We start from the raw sequence: 15,628 nt of genomic DNA on the forward strand, positions 1-15,628 counted from the left end.
GATTGCATGCAGACTTCCTTGGTTCAAAACAAGACGGAGAACGCATAAAGGTCCTGCTTATTTGTAACATGACTTTCTAGTAAAGCGGTGCTGTAATGTTTCTTCGCCTTTTTATGTATTTTGAGCAAGGTCGTTCCTTGACTTAGTGCCTCCATATTTTGACTATGCAGTCTTTTGAACCGGAGGCCAGTCTGGAGCCGTCAATGGACCAATCAATAGTGTAAACCTCGTCTGCATGCCCCGGCAAATCTTCTTTAAGCTTTCTGGATGCTATGTGCCATATCTTGACAGTGCTATCATTTGAAGCAGAAGCGAGAAGTCTGCTGTCTACTGACCAGGATATCATGTAAACAGGTCCGACATGGCCTCTGAATACAGAAATGAATTTACCAGAATGTCCGTCCCAAAGCCTGATGGTTTTGTCGAAGGAGGCAGATGCGATAAACCTACCGTCTGGGGAGAATGCAACATGGTTTACAACTTTAATGTGGCCAGTGAGTCTTTGAATGGGTTTCCTCCCAGTTTCACTGAGAGGGTCCCAGAGAAACATGGTATTGTCGTCTGACCCGGAAAGAAGCCTTTCACACTTGCATTTTTTTTTAAAATTATCAATAGACTCTTTCGCAGCCTTGACTTTTTCAACAACGGATTTAAGATTCACTCTGAGAGTCTTTCCTTTCGGGTAAAAACAAGATGCTCTGGTGACGTAGTCTGTGTTAAGGGCAAGTGTGTTTACCCAGTGAGCGTGACCTTTCAAGTCCCTTAAGAGTTGGCCAGTTTCAGGATTCCAAACTTTGATTAGGGTATCCCTAGATGAACTCACAATGTATTCTTTAAACACTCCTGTCCATTTCAAGTGAGTAATCATGTCGGTATGGGAGGTAAGTGTGTTTATTAAAGATCCAGTCCCGAGGTTCCAAATTTTAATAGAGCAGTCTTTTGAGGCACTGATCAATCTGGGATAAACCGGAGACCTTTCTAAGTTATCATCCTCATATGCAACTAGATGTAAGGGTTGCCAGGCTAAAGAAACTACCGGTTTCGAGTGGCCCTTTAGTCTCCTGAAAATCTCCTTCCCCTTAAAGGGGAGCCAAACGCATATTGTATTGTCCATTCCTGCAGAGGCAAGATAAAGTGAGTCCGGGGACCAAGCGAGCGTCATGACCCAGTTGGTGTGACCTTTTAAACACATTTCTGGTGTTTCTGTCATTAAATCCCAAAGCCTAACTGTTGTGTCCCCAGATCCAGTTGCCAAGAGTTCGCAGTCTGGACTGAATGAGCAACAAAGAACAGCTTCTTTGTGTCCTTGTAAGGAACTTGTGCATCTTGTTGCAGGCAAAATTTTAAACGGCGTCACAGGATAGTACACGATCCTCAAAACTTCCTCAGTAGAAACCTCCCCAAGCCTGTCAAAACTCTCCGCAAGGGAGTAGCCTACCTCTAAATTTGTATTGTTTAAACAAAAACTGTATGGTGTGTCCTCGTCGTCATCCAATAACTGATTTACTAATTTATTTAAATCCCTAGTATTGGTTTCGTCAAGGTTAATGTCAAACTCCTCTCCAACTTTATTTCCGTCCGGATCCACAAACTGAATGTTGACATGTCTCGCGGAACAGACCATCTTCGTATCATTTTCTGTTTGTGTTTTTCTTTTCTTATTTGTATGCTCATCTTCCAACAAGGTGTCCTTCATTTTAGTGGATTCCTTTTGATCAGGGAAAAACCAACCTTCCCATTCCTAGGCCGGACTTCCAATTCCCTCAAATACCAATAGAGTCTTGTCAACAACGAACGGGAAACGCACCCTTCATTCAAATTAATCCCTTTTTGGTCTTTTTTGACCTGCTAGACAGCTACTGTCGGAAGCCCGCCAAAACTACAATCTGCAGACTAATTTTGAGCAGGGCACGGTACTTTCAGCCCGAGAAAAAACAAGTAGGTAGTTGGATTTTCCTTGTTGTTTGTAGAAGCCAGAGGGAGACAGAAGTATGGCGACTATAGAAAGCAGCGTTTCCTTTAGGGTACCCCCAAGAATTCTCTACGAGTGTTTTTTGAGCGAGAATGACTTAACTAGACTTTCCTTGGGGAGCAAGTGTCAGATGGTAAGTTGCTTGGATTTTTTTCTTGGTCTTAACTACGGGACTTCCGCTTTGTTAACTGCATGCGCAACTGCTTAATGAATCAACGACCTTTTGCTTGTTTGATGTCACTAAAAAGGACCGGAAGGAGGGAGGTAAATTTACGCTTTACAACGGTTCAGTTGAGGGAGAGAATATTAAGTTGGACAAAGACTCGAAAATAGTACAAAAATGGAGATTCAGTTCGTGGGAAGAGGGGGTTTACTCAAAGGTGAGCATTGAATTTAGACCGATCATAGGGGAAGACGACTGCACGGAAGTGCTTTTAATTCAGTCGGATATTCCTGCTCTAGACAGGTACGGAAATCCAGGCTGTTCTGAACAATGTCTTGTGGGATGGGAAAGAAACTTCTGGGATCGTTTCGAGAAAGTCATGGGTTTCCCGAAGTTAAAGTGATATAAAGGCATCTAGTGTCGGGAAAATAACAGTTAACCATAGCTATAGTCTGAACTATTTGCGAAAAATAACTCGAGTAAACCTAAAATTAATTATCACTTTTAGTTAAAGCTTTTCCTCTTTGTCCTGAGTCCCTTTGTCTTGTTTGAGCAAAGCCTCGTCCCCGAGCACCCGTCTCAGTATGTTTCGACAGAGCGTGGCAAGTCCAGAAAAGAAGAATGGGGCCGAACAGACGGAAATGTGGAATGCAAACACAAAAAGTACAAGATAACGACGGACACATGTACCTTTATCTTTGTATCTGTTCAGAAGTACTTTATCCAAATGAGCAAGTTCATTAGCCAGCTCCCAGCAGTCATTCCGGCAACGTTGTAGATCGACAAAAGAAAAGAGGCCTTTTCCTTGTTGTATCTAAAATACACAGTCTCGGGTCCGTATATGAATGCCAAGTAGGCGAAAAACCCATTTGTAAAGGCAAGAGAGAACTGCACAAAAAGCTTTGTCCATATAGAGGCCAATAAAGAGTCAGGCGGTGCTTGTTTTATCATGGAATAAAGAGGAATGAAAATCAGTCTAGAAGTTGTGAAAATCCAAAGAAGCGAGGGTGGTATCACAAATCCAAATCTTGGCATGTGCCTTCCAATCATGTCTCCAAGATGAAACATCCCAACCAGGACAATCATAAGCGTATTTGAACTGCTGTCTGGAAGGTCTGAAACCCACTCGGTGCATATTGTTGGAAAGACTGCAAGAGTCACCATAAAAGATATGAATATATTATAGAGTTGAGGCCAGATCTGTCTTGTCACTTCCATGTTCGTGTTTTTAATCTCAAAATTGCTCTCATTGTCTATCGAAATGGACAACAGGGAGTCTTCACAAGAAAACTGGGAGTCGTTTCTATAGTTGTTTATCGTGCAAAGATTGCTGTAATTTGAGTTTCTTCTAATATCATCAATGGCAGAGTAGCTCCAAGGCGATTTGGTTAGACTTTGAGCTAAAAAAGCAGCCAGCAACGAAATTGCTGCACTTATTCCAAACATGACAACAACTAAGGTTTTTCTACCATTTACGTCGTGTGGCAGCAAATATTCGAGTACAGAAGCCAATGCAAAGGTAACTGCTCCACTGTAACTTTGTCCCAGTGAAACGTCTGAACAGAAACTTTCTGGCATAATCGCAGCCAGGGTAAATGTTTCCGGAATCAGTATTGCACAGCTAAACGCAATTAATCCAGCAATTACAACATTTAAAAAACACCCTTGAGGCGTTCCGTGAAGGTACCATATACAGATACATATTACAGACGACTGAACCGCACCTATACAGTTAAACAATACGGTACAGTGATGTGGATCAAATATATGTGTAAGTCCCAGTGACATAGTCAGATTGCCTATGAAGACCGAAGTCATATAGCTTGTCTGGACGTGCTGTATAAATCCCATATTTGGAAACAATTTGTCATTCAATACGCCACAGCAGCTTAAATACGTATTCCACATGAATAAAGACGCTATGCCGAATACAATAAACACAAAACGTGCGTATATTTTCTCATTCTTAGGTATGCAAATTCCAACATTAAATACGCCTTGCAAATTAGATATGCTTAAAAAGCTAGAGCCTTGCGTTCTCTCCTTCATGTTTAATATAATTGATCTTGTTTCTTCCGATGTAGGCACTTTCTCTTCAAAAACGAGGTGCAAACTGCATTATACAGTACAGCACAACCTAAACAAAACAAACGAGGAGCACGAGCTCTAGGCGTCTTATTCGTCCGCCTTCCCCAGTATTCCAAGATGAAAGCAGACGGCTTTCCTGTTATCGTTCCAAATCAGCTCTCTGGCACTGGAAATGAGAGCGCGTCCTGTTCACTCACGTGGGTGACAAGTTAGTTCCGTCTGTACACTGCTGCTAGTAATTAAACACAGCAACTCCTGTTGCGTATCCGGCGTCTGGGGGTCGGCTCAACCGACGTCTGCTTTGAATAGTCCCCTATCTCCTTCTCAAAAGTGCAAAAAATCTCGAAAGAGAGCTTCTTAGTCAAAAAGAAGCAGGTACGTGCAGAGTAAATGGGTTAATGTACGCCTTGATTAATCCATATTACAGTCTTTTACAAATTTCAGTCCTTTGTATGTCCAATACTAGGCTTGCTTATACCCAACCAAGACACTTGCTCTCTTCAACTACCGTATCTTATATAGGCTTCCGCCACAAATATATTACTATTTATTTTACAGGTGCTTTCAATTACTTTTAATCGTATTACTTTCACTGTTCTCAGGTATCTTGGTACCTCCATACAATATTTACATTCATATCTTAGTTGAGTGTTGGCGCCCTTTCCGTTAATTTACACGACAGGGTAAATGTACACGAGTGGCCAATCCGGTGGGGAAGAGACGGACTGGTAATTTCAGTAAGAAAAGATTAACGGCGAGATGGGTGGTTTTCGGTATGTTTTGGCGAGACGGAGCAGTTACGAGAGGACAGGAACCCGCGAACATGCATGGGAGGGGACTAGGGAGGCAAATACATGTGGTGGGTAGAAAGAGCAGCACTGTAGGCGAAAAAGGCGAGGGAAAAGGGCAGCAATTAGAGTAGAATTAATTAAAGCAGTTGTTGAAACATCACGCTGGTTTCTATGTGTTTACGACGGCTGTTGCACTCGTGACCTTAGTTTTCAAATTTAGGTATTTTGCTCGGACGACAGTCCTGGGAATAGTCGTGATTGAATTCGGACTCCCACTCTTTGAGCTTGGCGTCGTCGTCGAAACGTTCAATATACTCGTTCACAATTCTTTCAACTGAGTTCTGGAACTCTTCAAAAACCCCGGTGTTCTCCAACACAAATTCCTGCTTATTTGCGGAAGGAACGAGCCACTGAGGCACATTAATAACAGCAGTTACTTGGTAGGGCGAAGAATGACTGCCACTAAGCTTTCCACTGAGACGATTGCTTGGAAAATGCGATTCAAGTCTCCTGATCAATCTTCCATTGTAATACAGAAGAACTCCCGTCTCCATCAGTTTCACGTTATCATCTATAGACGATTCGGCAACAGTATTGCAGGTGTCGTTCTTCAAAGCATTACCGTTTTCCGCGTTAAAGCCTTCCCTTGATTCTGCATTAAGCGTAGCTGAGTCTTTGTTTTCAACTGAAACGTCCGACACAACTCCTATAATTCCGAAGGAACCGTCGTTGTCAATGTAGCTGTTGTCCTTGATTATTCTCGAGAGCTTGACAGGCTTTTTCAGATTTGAAAGCAAGAAGTCATACAAACACTGAGACTCAGGCGCACCTTTGTTCAAAGACAGGAGTCTTCCTTGACAATATATACTTTGAGTTTTGTTCAAATACAACCAATGCAAATATGTGGACAGACAAAAGTCTATTGAGTTTCTGTTTGAGTTCCAGAAGGGCAAAACGTCTGGGACCTGCGAATTATCCTCATCAAAGCTCGAAGTGTTTGCAATATAGGACTCGAAGTTAGAGTTTTTGTCCAAGAGAGAGTTGTCACTGCTCAGCAAATTGAGGCCATTTTCTGATATCTCCAAGTACTGGTTTTTATGGAGCTTTAGCTTGTTTTTGGAGAAGGAGAATATGAGTTTCGTTCCTGTACTGGACTTGAATGACGAAAAGTGATCGCAAAGGATTTTAGGATTACTGATAGGGCTGTATCTTAATATTAATTTCTGTTTTTGCCGATGCTCTAGAATGTTGGAGTTAATCGGTATAAAGGGCTCCAAGGTATCCTGGTGCCAGTAACATATTGGAGTCCAGTGTTTTGTGTCGTTCATATTTTCGGAATTTAATATGCAAGTAGCAATAAGTCCCATTCCTATAAACTCTCGGGTTTTTGTATAAATAATGCATGACTCCGATATGCGTGAGAAAGCATATTTAAACCCTAACCCGTATGCACCGTCTTTATTTAAAGTACCAAAGTGTCTTAGAAGGCTTTCCATTTCAGTGTAACACAGTCCAGTGCCGTCATCTGTGAAGGAAATAAAGTCCTCGTTTATATTTAACTCTGCAAAGGTTGATCTGTTCTTGGTTGAAAATGAATTATCAAACAAGTGAGAAAATGCCCCAAACAGCCACTTTTGCGAGGATGACATTGACGCAAATATAGAATCAGACAGTGTAAAGGTGTTTCTGAGCATTGGTCTCACGAATGGTTTTATATTGTCTAAAATTATGGTGTTATCGACAGACTCGTTATCGCATTTTGACAGACTAATTAACCCAAGTTCCTTCTGACATGTGTTTGATTGCTGTTTCCCAAACGGCTCGTGACCCAAAATTGAAAGAACAAAAAGAGTTCGCTCCATGTTAACGTCCTCTTTTGTCCCGTAGTAACCCTGGAGAAGCAAATACGGACTCTTTGTATTCTTGTTGGAGGTATAGCCCTCGAACAAATGCACTGTACTGTTTGATATAAACATACAGTCAAGTTCTTTATTGGCAAGTGACTTTGATTCGGAGGATAAGATTCCGTCAGAAGTGGGAGAAAGCGCCGATATCCTTATCTTTTCAATTGTTTTGCATTCGTTTGTTTCAACTTGCAATACACTGAATTTAATGTTCGTGCCGATAGATTTAATTTTAGTCTTTTCCTGCTCATTTAAAAGGAAACTAACTCCCTTAGAACCATTCAGGTTTATCGGATATTCAGATATCTTTGGAAAACTCATACCCCCCAAAAATATCAACACTCTTCTTCTTCCCTTGTCTTTGTCATCAAAGGACAAGGTCGCGATCTTGTCATTGTGGCCGTTATTCTCTCCGCTACACTTCAAATTAGCATTCCCTGGAATGCCAAGAGGTATGCAAGAGTGGAGGGTAGAAAAGGGAAGCGGTGATCCTGTTGTTTTTATCTTTGTCCAGTATCCTTTGATGTACAAATTAGATATGTCGTTATCCGTTGAGTTTATTGTAAAAGACCAAACGTCGTTCAGTACAACACCCTTTTTAGTTTGATCATTAACGTTTATTCCCTCTCCACCATAAATGTAGAATGTTTTATCGTCCACCCAAACCATGCTGTGGCCGAATCTTGGGGAAGGGAGTTCCGTCTGAGCCGAATTGGGGGCCGGAAAAACAGCAACTTGGGTCCAATAATTGTCTTTTATTGAATATATCCACATATCGTTTGAGGGTGTTATTTCATCCATACTCTTAGTAAGACCACCAAAAACGATTATAAATTTAGATTCCCTGTTTGTTGAAAACTGGGGATAAGTGAGCGTTGAATGGAGCATTCTCGGGGTGTTAGAGTGGTTGTCCTGAATTGTCCACTCTCTGGTTTTCATGTTAAAAATAGAAGTCGTGGTTGAGAAACAGAATTCTTGTTCTGAATCCCTTTCTTTAGTTAAAATCCCCCCGGAAACTACTATTTTTGGACCGTCTTTTGTTAATATTAGATTGCTTGAGTGGTACATGCTTGGATTTGCAGGAACTCCAAGGCTTTTAAAGGTTTTGATGTCAAAGCTATTTGTATCAAGCACAGAAATCGTTTCAAAATCATTCAAAAGTATATGCCTCTTTTCATCTGTTTTGTTTTCAACACTTTTAATTCCTCCCAGGAAAATAACATATGGACCACAATTTACTGTTGAGTGTCCTACATAAGGAACTTTCTCAGAAGAGTCAAACTCAAAAAAAGGATAAAGTCTTGAGTTGTCCATGAAAAAATCTTGAATCTTCAAATAGCAATTTAACTTGTTGTAAAGCGAATCCTCGTTGTCAAACTCGAAGGACCTGATCATCCAGGAATAATCAATGTCTCCATCACACTCGCTTCTTTCTAAAGAGTTACCCAGGCTTATTATTGTGTGATAGAGTAACTCCCTTCCAAGTATCCTTTCAAGTATTGTGTAAACATCGTTATAGTGAACTTCACCGACCAAATACATGTTAATCGCATCTCTTATCTCCTTTCTTTGTTTGCTTGTAGTTATTTTGTCCGAGCACAGTAAATTCAGTAATTCGAGCAAAGTGGGTATTTTAATATTGCTTTTGACCTCTCCACCTATATTAAAGTTTTCTATTTTTGAAATACTCAATTTAAGTTCCAGTTTTTTGTTCCAAATTCTCAATTTGTCCACAAGGATTCTAGAAATAATTCCCAAATCCTTTTTCTCACTCTCTTTTACAACTTTTGATATTGCTACTATTCTCAAATCGAGGTCTCCCATTGAATCCCCCATGTTATTCTTTGCACACGTCCTGTAATATATCTGAAAATCAGGAGCTGAGGGTAGTTGCATTATGTTACAGGTCTCGAGGTCCAATCTTCTAATCGCCGTGCCTTCGTCCTGAATGACAATTAAAGTGTCATTCTCCAAAAATATCTTCTCTTCTGAATCGCAAACCTCTCGCCTCCCCTGATCTTTCCCAAGCAGTTCCTTTTGTAGCGTACTGCCATCCATTTTGATTCGCTTAATCAAGTTGAGACTGCCGAAGTCTACTCACACTCTATTTATTAACCAAAATAATATTACTGTATAATACACCGTTTTTCTCTTTTCCTTTCCCCTTTACATTTAACCAGGCGTTCGAAACGGCTAATATTACCTTTACTTTTATTTAAACACTTCCTGTTTCCCGCCTATGACTATTCGGACTCTAGGAAAACCTCAGGTCCCTTATGGGTCTTACTTGAAAATTGGTTACACTCTATTCCAATCGGTCTTTAAAAATGATCGGACCATCCTCGCTATGTTATGTAGACGGACGCAGCACTAATGTTGATTTAGAGGACGGTGGAATATAACAGGTCCTTTTGACTTATCTTTTCCCCTTTGTTCCTCTTATTTTGGTTTGAAAAGAGTTTCTGCTAACAGTATCTTCGCACTTAAAACTGATTTATAGCCTTTTCTAAACTCCTTTCTTTACACCATGATTAATTATTGGTGCCTTTATTGCCTGTGCAATAGTTTTACCAGCAATAAGTTTGAGGAAAGGTTTGGCGCCTAAAAGAACATGTGTTGTGGGAATTAGATATTAATGATGCGAGTATCAAACAATATTTGTAAAATTGAATTTAGCTGGAAATAATGCAAAATTTACTTGTTAAACTTGGGTTGTATTGCATTTTCCTGCATTGAATGTGCCTGACAAAGAGGTGGATTTTGTTTTGGGAAGCAAAGTGGACATGGAATTAAAAAGGAATATAGCGGACCACGGAAAGATGGAGGATAGGAAGTCAAGACCCAATGAAGTAGTTACTGTGGAAGGGATTAATTTTGAGATACGTCCTAAGTGGCAGGTGAGTTGTATTGTTTTCTCTTCAAGAGGAATAAGGTTTAAAACCGGAACACGAGTGATTTCATTTAAATGAATTAACTCTAAAACTTTGTTTATAATTCAGAGTACAGAAGACAGTATTGACAAATATAAATTGACTCCAGAAAAGCAGCTGGAAAAGAAACTTCAAAGAGTATCTGATAATTACAAAAAAGCGTCTTTGGAGTATAGGGAGTATCTAAGATCCCTGAGAACTGATGATGTTTTATTTAGAAACTTGTGCAGAAGTGTGTCACCACTAAAAAGCAATCGTAAAGACAAAGGTAGAGACAACAATAAAAGAACAAGGTCTTTGGGAAGGAGGAGTTCTACTGCAGGAGTGGATTTGGAAAACAATGTAAAGGAAGAACTTGTTGAAAAACAGCATGTTTTAATTAAAAGGCAATCACATTCTGTTCCACCTATTAATAGAAAAAAAGAAGGCACACACAGGATGATCAAATATGACAAAGAAGATGACTTTGGGGAAGAAAGTTCCAAAAAAATAGACATTTACTTGACAAACTTAACTCTAAATGACTCTATAGAAAGGTATGCCAAAAGGCTGTATAGTATATGTAAAATGTTGGACTCTGAGTTTAGCGAAGATGGCGAAGGTTACGATTACGATTTTTTTGATTCCGACTATGACATTGAAGCGGTAGATAACAAAAGAACCGTGAGAGAAGGCTCAACTTTGCCTAATGCAAGAGTTAGAAACAGTATTAACGAGTCGTCCAATGACACCAACGAGAGGTTAAATTGTTCACAAATTCAACAGAAACAACAGCCTCAAACGATAATTGAAACATTAAATGAGACGGTTTCTAAATGGTCAAGAAGACTCAGAAAAGATAACTCTACCGAAAACTATTCAGGTGGTGGAGGAAATGAAAATAAAGAAAATCCTATAACACGAGTTTCAAAGGCCACGCGTGCCAGAATGTCTCTTAAAGAAGTAGCATCAAAGTTGAACTTTGCAGATGAGGAGGAGGTCAGCAAGTTCTTATCAGAAAGAGGAAGAAGTGAGACGAGAAAAAAATCCTCAATAGGTCAAGAAACGGGATATTACGACAAAGGAACAAACAAAAACGACTCATTTGCGAATGTAATAGTTACTTCAGAGAGTGTATCGAAGCAACCATTTATTTCTCTATTTAATGTACAGAGTTGAATAAGAAAGACATTCCGGAGTTTCAATAGAAACGTCTACAACCAAGTGCACAATTCGAATGATGAGTAAATAAGTACTTAAAAATACATAATATAGCTGCAGATAATTGTGTTGTTTATCTACATTAGGTAGAGTTAAGCTGTGAAGATTTGAATGTATAAAGCCAATGTAAACAAAACTGAAGCTAAAATAAATATTTTCTTTAGTACCATTAGAAATGAAACGTTCTAATTTAACGATATCTACGTAGTTGTATGAATTGTCTGCGACGGTATACTGCTCTTCTAGATGGTCTAAGACGGGCAGCCTTCCCTCCTCTAACCAGTAAACCACGGGACTTCCTGCCAGCAGCAGTAAGGCCTCTTTGCTGCCTTTGCTTGTGAACTGGGTTGCAAATGTAGTTAATTCTAGCATCGTTGCGGATGGCAGAGTGAGCTGGGTCTACCAAAATTACCTCGTAAAACTTGTATGTTGCATCTTGGCAAACATAGTACGAGTTTAAAACACGAAGTCCACTGCAAATGGACTTCCCTACTCTCTCCTCAGCCACAGCTCTTAAATTTCTTGTACTTTTCATCTTACATACACCATGATTCTTTGGTTTACCATAAACAATGCCCTTTGCTACGCGTTTCTTGCGATCACCACGCCTAACTCTAACACGATATATCACATACCCTTGTTTAGCCTTGTATCCAAGTCTTCTGGCCTTGTCTGGACGAGTTGGGTGAGTGCACCTAACTACTGCTGGCAGTTGACGGTACTCCCATGACCTAACTCTCATCAAAAAACGCAATATATCGGATTGCTTGCGTTTATAAAGCTCTTCCAAGTACTTGTACGCACCCATTTTCCAGGTTCTAAACTGAAATTCACCTCTTCCTTAAATATATATCTGTATGTATACAAATATACATATATTTAAGCGTAAAAGACGCCTAGCCTAACCTTGCCTTGCCTTATTTTTCTTTATTTTACAAATTGTACTAATACGTAAAGCCGCTTCATTTCAGTAACAACACATTAAACCCTTTTTATTAAGAGACGGACTATGGCAAGAAATATAGGTCTTAGATAATAGACAATTTTAAGTGTAATGTGCCCGCCTGAGACAGTTATAGCTACCGGAACAGGCGCCAATGGCGCCACAGGACAAGTGTCATAGCGGGGAAGCTAGTGCATGTAGGGACGGGCTTCATCAGAGTATGAATTAGGAAATTAAACAAGTCAGTGAAAAGTTAAAGTGAAAGAGAAACAAATAGCTGAAACGGTTCTTAAATTAAAAGCTATTGCCTATAGGCAACAAGGTCTAACTAAAAAATCAAGTAGAATGAATAATGTTCAGTTTTCCTTGTTTTCGGCCTGATCACCTGTATTTGGCACCTCGCTGCTCTCCTCATCAGGTATTTTGTATATTCTAAGAACGTGTTTAACCGGAGTGCGCAAGATAATGTACTGACCCTCCGGTTGTTCAGTAAGAAGATCAATAAGTGCTCTGAAGATACCCCAAGAATTTTCTTCCTTAAGACCCATTTGAGCACTAAGTTCTTTTGTTTTGTACGACTGTACACTAATAATTTGGTGGTTATCTCTGTCATTTTGAGACCTTCTGACTATATATCCCAGTTTTAGTATTTCACAACCGGAAAGAAGAGCCTGTGTTGCCCATTTTGCGAGCTGGCATGCATTATTTCTAATCTCAGTAGCAAGGAGAGCGCCTTTTTGTGTCTCTAATTGTGTATTCCAGACTTTGACAGTTTTTGGATCATATTCATTAAGAGCCCTTGCAAAAATGAAACCGCTGTGCTCTGATTCAGGATTAGGTATTTGGGCATCTATTTCAGTCCTGACGGCAACTCTAACTGTTCTTTGAGAGAATTCGCTGGATGAAGCACCTGCTCTGGGAGGGAGGGAGAATATTCTGTATCTATAGCATTTAGACTCAACTGGTCCCTGTATGTCCTCAGAAAATGGTATTGGATCAAATTGTTTAATCACTGAGTTTTCATTAAGCAGTTGAATATTTTGAGTGTAGTTTTGGTTGCATTTAAGAGCTTCCTGACCAAGTATATGAGGTCTATTATTCTTATTTATATTATCAGGTAAGGGAGGCTCAGAGGAAGTCTCATTTACGGTTATTAAGTCAATAATGGAACCGTCTTGTTTGTCGAAAATAAGTTTTCCATCAATGTTTGTAACGAGTATGTGCCATGAATATTTTGATTGAGCGGCAGCAACTAAACAAGATAATATTTGATCAGTAATTACGACATCTACAGTCTTTTCTGGTTGCAGTAAAGCATCTCTGAGAATGTCGTCGTCAGATGTAGTTGCCTGAAAAAATTCAACATTTGCAAAATCTTTAAGCGGGGTTGGAAGTTTTGGCGATATACGGTCCATTGTCTTGTTGTAGTTTCTAAGAGTTCCGCACCAGGCAATATCCTCAACCGAAGATTTGCTTAGATCTAAAAACTGCCTTGGAAGAGACGACAGGGGGATCTCGGCAACAGATATCCAGGACGAAAGTGGTTCTATTGACCACTCCGTGAGAGTTCTCATGCGTGATACAAATTTGTGGCGAGAATACTGATATTGTTGAATACCACCAACTTGGCGTAATTTTGCATTCTTTTTTCCCTGTCTCACCAACATTTCTGCCTTTTCTTGTTGCTGTTGCTTCTGATGATAAGCCTGCGCCGTCTCCTTTTGAAATTTCTTTTGAATATACCTAACTTTTGACTTTGGCAAGGGACGCGAGTCAACCAAATGGAAGTCTTGACCCTCAGACGAGGCCAGTTTGGCCTCTCTACTTCTAGAATAACTTGTGTATGAAAAATCACATACAGACCCGAGTCTATCTATTTTTATCGAAGGAGCGAATGGGAAGTCCTTAATCCCCGTAAGACAACTTTTTCCTGCATCATTTTCCAGTGTCGGGGTCCAAGTGTCCGGAGAGTAGTTTATTACAAAGTTTAATTCTTTCAGCTTCTTAGTCTCTGACATTTCTTATTCTCACGATTTTTCAATTCCCTATGAACGCACTCTATTTATACTATATGCGTAAAGCTACCTATATTTGTCTAGCCGCTTCAACCACCGTCTTCCCTTTTGTCTGTCTCCCAGTTTCACTCTTTACAACAGCCTCAGTGGTTCAAGAAAACCCTTATTCTATTATTATCCCTGTTGTCTCGTCTGAGTGTATATTTTGCTTTTCTCCCTTGCTCTTTGCAAACTACTAAAACAAGCAGTACTATATTTTTCTACCATTTAAATACGCAGCTTGCCGCCAATATGGTCTAATGTCATTATTAAGAGTACATATAACTATAAGTAGATGTATAAAACAAATGAGAAGACACAGTGAATGTTGTTTGACTAAATAAAAAAGAATATATATTTGATTAAATGATATTGAAACACAACTAAGACCTGGGTAGATTAGACAAAGCACCACTATGCTTGACTGGGGAAGTGCACAACTACAACGCCTCTTTTAAATTTTATTTGTGATCGCAATTATCTGATGAATATATGACCTGAACCAGACTCTTTTTGTCCATTGCTCTTTCAATTATCTCTTTGGCTCTCGTTCTAGTGTAACCATTCTCGTCGCTGTCTTCCGATTCCAGCGAAAAGTTGTGATCACAATCATATGCACCGCCGAAAGTGTGCCCTGCTTCGCCGGAAAAATCAGATACAGGGACATCTACAATGTTCTTTTTTCTAAGAATGTCATCTTTAGGTATTTCCCCATTTACATCAAAAACGCCCAAATGTACGTCCATTACAACTTTTTTGTGAAGGTTTTTGTTGGTAATCACTGGTTCATCTCCAACCGTATTGCAAACAGAAAGGAAGTTCTTCGCCTTCTTAATTATGCTGTCGTTGTAATCTATGGGTTTGACTTTCCAGGGAGGTATTTCATTGTTAATTCTGCCGTCTGAGGTTCTTTCCTCTTCATTTCCACTTATCTTTATCAAATTTTCTATTCTGCCTCCAACGGTTAAGTCACTTTTTAAATCTAAAAACTCCCTCTTTCCGTCCGTCATTGACCGTGTGTACTTTATATTCTAATTTTTGTACCCGGTTTTTCTATCCATTTGCCTCCGTGTGTCCTTTAATGTCTATTATATGTGCAGTCAACCTCAAGTTGGAAACAAAACTGTTTCTCAGTCAACCGATCTGTATTTACAAAAACTTTGAAAGACAATTTTGTGGAAAAAGTTTCTGAATTTTGCTTGGAAACGTGATGAAAAATTCTGCTTTTTAATTATCCTATTTGTGCTCCTTTATTTCACACTTAAATTAGGTTGAAGAAAGTGACCTGAATTTATCAACAAGAGGAAGAAACAGATATTACTACTAGTGTAAGTGCATTCGTCCCTGCAGAACCTTATTGTGCTAACTCTGATAAACAAATACACAGCCTTTCTTGAATCGTAAACATTTACCAATCTAAGTACTTTCTATATAAACACCATAAATAATAGATTTACATTTGGTGCCTTATCTATTTTCTAAATCCGATACCTATATCCGTTGGCGCCAGTGGTATACTACTGTTAATAGTGGTTACTACGTGACAGCTTTCTACAACAATAGGTGGACAAAAGGGAGGCGCA

At 39.6% G+C, this 15,628-nt stretch overlaps 8 protein-coding genes across 8 annotated transcripts; 2 read left to right on the forward strand and 6 right to left on the reverse strand.

Moving 5' to 3' along the window:
- Positions 1-142: 142 nt before the first annotated feature.
- FG386_001831 (notchless) lies at positions 143-1,696 on the reverse strand (the record flags this gene model as incomplete). The annotated part of the gene is made up of 1 exon (XM_067341224.1): positions 143-1,696. The coding sequence occupies one exon, from the start codon at positions 1,694-1,696 to the stop codon at positions 143-145; it is 1,554 nt and encodes a 517-aa protein (XP_067197186.1).
- Positions 1,697-1,991: 295 nt separating this feature from the next.
- Positions 1,992-2,538, forward strand: FG386_001842 (uncharacterized protein; the record flags this gene model as incomplete). The annotated part of the gene is made up of 2 exons (XM_067341235.1): positions 1,992-2,105; positions 2,230-2,538. 2 exons carry the CDS (start codon positions 1,992-1,994, stop codon positions 2,536-2,538), a joined length of 423 nt encoding a protein of 140 aa, XP_067197197.1.
- Positions 2,539-2,843: 305 nt separating this feature from the next.
- FG386_001853 (uncharacterized protein) lies at positions 2,844-4,184 on the reverse strand (the record flags this gene model as incomplete). Its single annotated transcript, XM_067341246.1, has 1 exon — positions 2,844-4,184. One exon carries the CDS (start codon positions 4,182-4,184, stop codon positions 2,844-2,846), a length of 1,341 nt encoding a protein of 446 aa, XP_067197208.1.
- A 1,033-nt stretch (positions 4,185-5,217) lies between these two features.
- Positions 5,218-8,976, reverse strand: FG386_001864 (kelch repeat-containing proteins that is fused to a HSP90-like ATpase; the record flags this gene model as incomplete). The annotated part of the gene is made up of 1 exon (XM_067341257.1): positions 5,218-8,976. One exon carries the CDS (start codon positions 8,974-8,976, stop codon positions 5,218-5,220), a length of 3,759 nt encoding a protein of 1,252 aa, XP_067197219.1.
- A 761-nt stretch (positions 8,977-9,737) lies between these two features.
- Positions 9,738-11,006, forward strand: FG386_001754 (uncharacterized protein; the record flags this gene model as incomplete). Its single annotated transcript, XM_067341147.1, has 2 exons — positions 9,738-9,815; positions 9,918-11,006. The coding sequence occupies 2 exons, from the start codon at positions 9,738-9,740 to the stop codon at positions 11,004-11,006; spliced, it is 1,167 nt and encodes a 388-aa protein (XP_067197109.1).
- Positions 11,007-11,238: 232 nt separating this feature from the next.
- On the reverse strand, positions 11,239-11,856 carry FG386_001765 (60S ribosomal protein L15; the record flags this gene model as incomplete). Its single annotated transcript, XM_067341158.1, has 1 exon — positions 11,239-11,856. The coding sequence occupies one exon, from the start codon at positions 11,854-11,856 to the stop codon at positions 11,239-11,241; it is 618 nt and encodes a 205-aa protein (XP_067197120.1).
- Positions 11,857-12,347: 491 nt separating this feature from the next.
- FG386_001776 (uncharacterized protein) lies at positions 12,348-14,009 on the reverse strand (the record flags this gene model as incomplete). The annotated part of the gene is made up of 1 exon (XM_067341169.1): positions 12,348-14,009. One exon carries the CDS (start codon positions 14,007-14,009, stop codon positions 12,348-12,350), a length of 1,662 nt encoding a protein of 553 aa, XP_067197131.1.
- A 497-nt stretch (positions 14,010-14,506) lies between these two features.
- On the reverse strand, positions 14,507-15,055 carry FG386_001780 (uncharacterized protein; the record flags this gene model as incomplete). The annotated part of the gene is made up of 1 exon (XM_067341173.1): positions 14,507-15,055. The coding sequence occupies one exon, from the start codon at positions 15,053-15,055 to the stop codon at positions 14,507-14,509; it is 549 nt and encodes a 182-aa protein (XP_067197135.1).
- Between the last annotated feature and the right edge of the window lie 573 nt (positions 15,056-15,628).

The sequence above is a fragment of the Cryptosporidium ryanae genome (genome assembly GCF_009792415.1).
Source record: "Cryptosporidium ryanae isolate 45019 chromosome Unknown contig_28, whole genome shotgun sequence".
NCBI classification, from domain to species: domain Eukaryota; phylum Apicomplexa; class Conoidasida; order Eucoccidiorida; family Cryptosporidiidae; genus Cryptosporidium; species Cryptosporidium ryanae.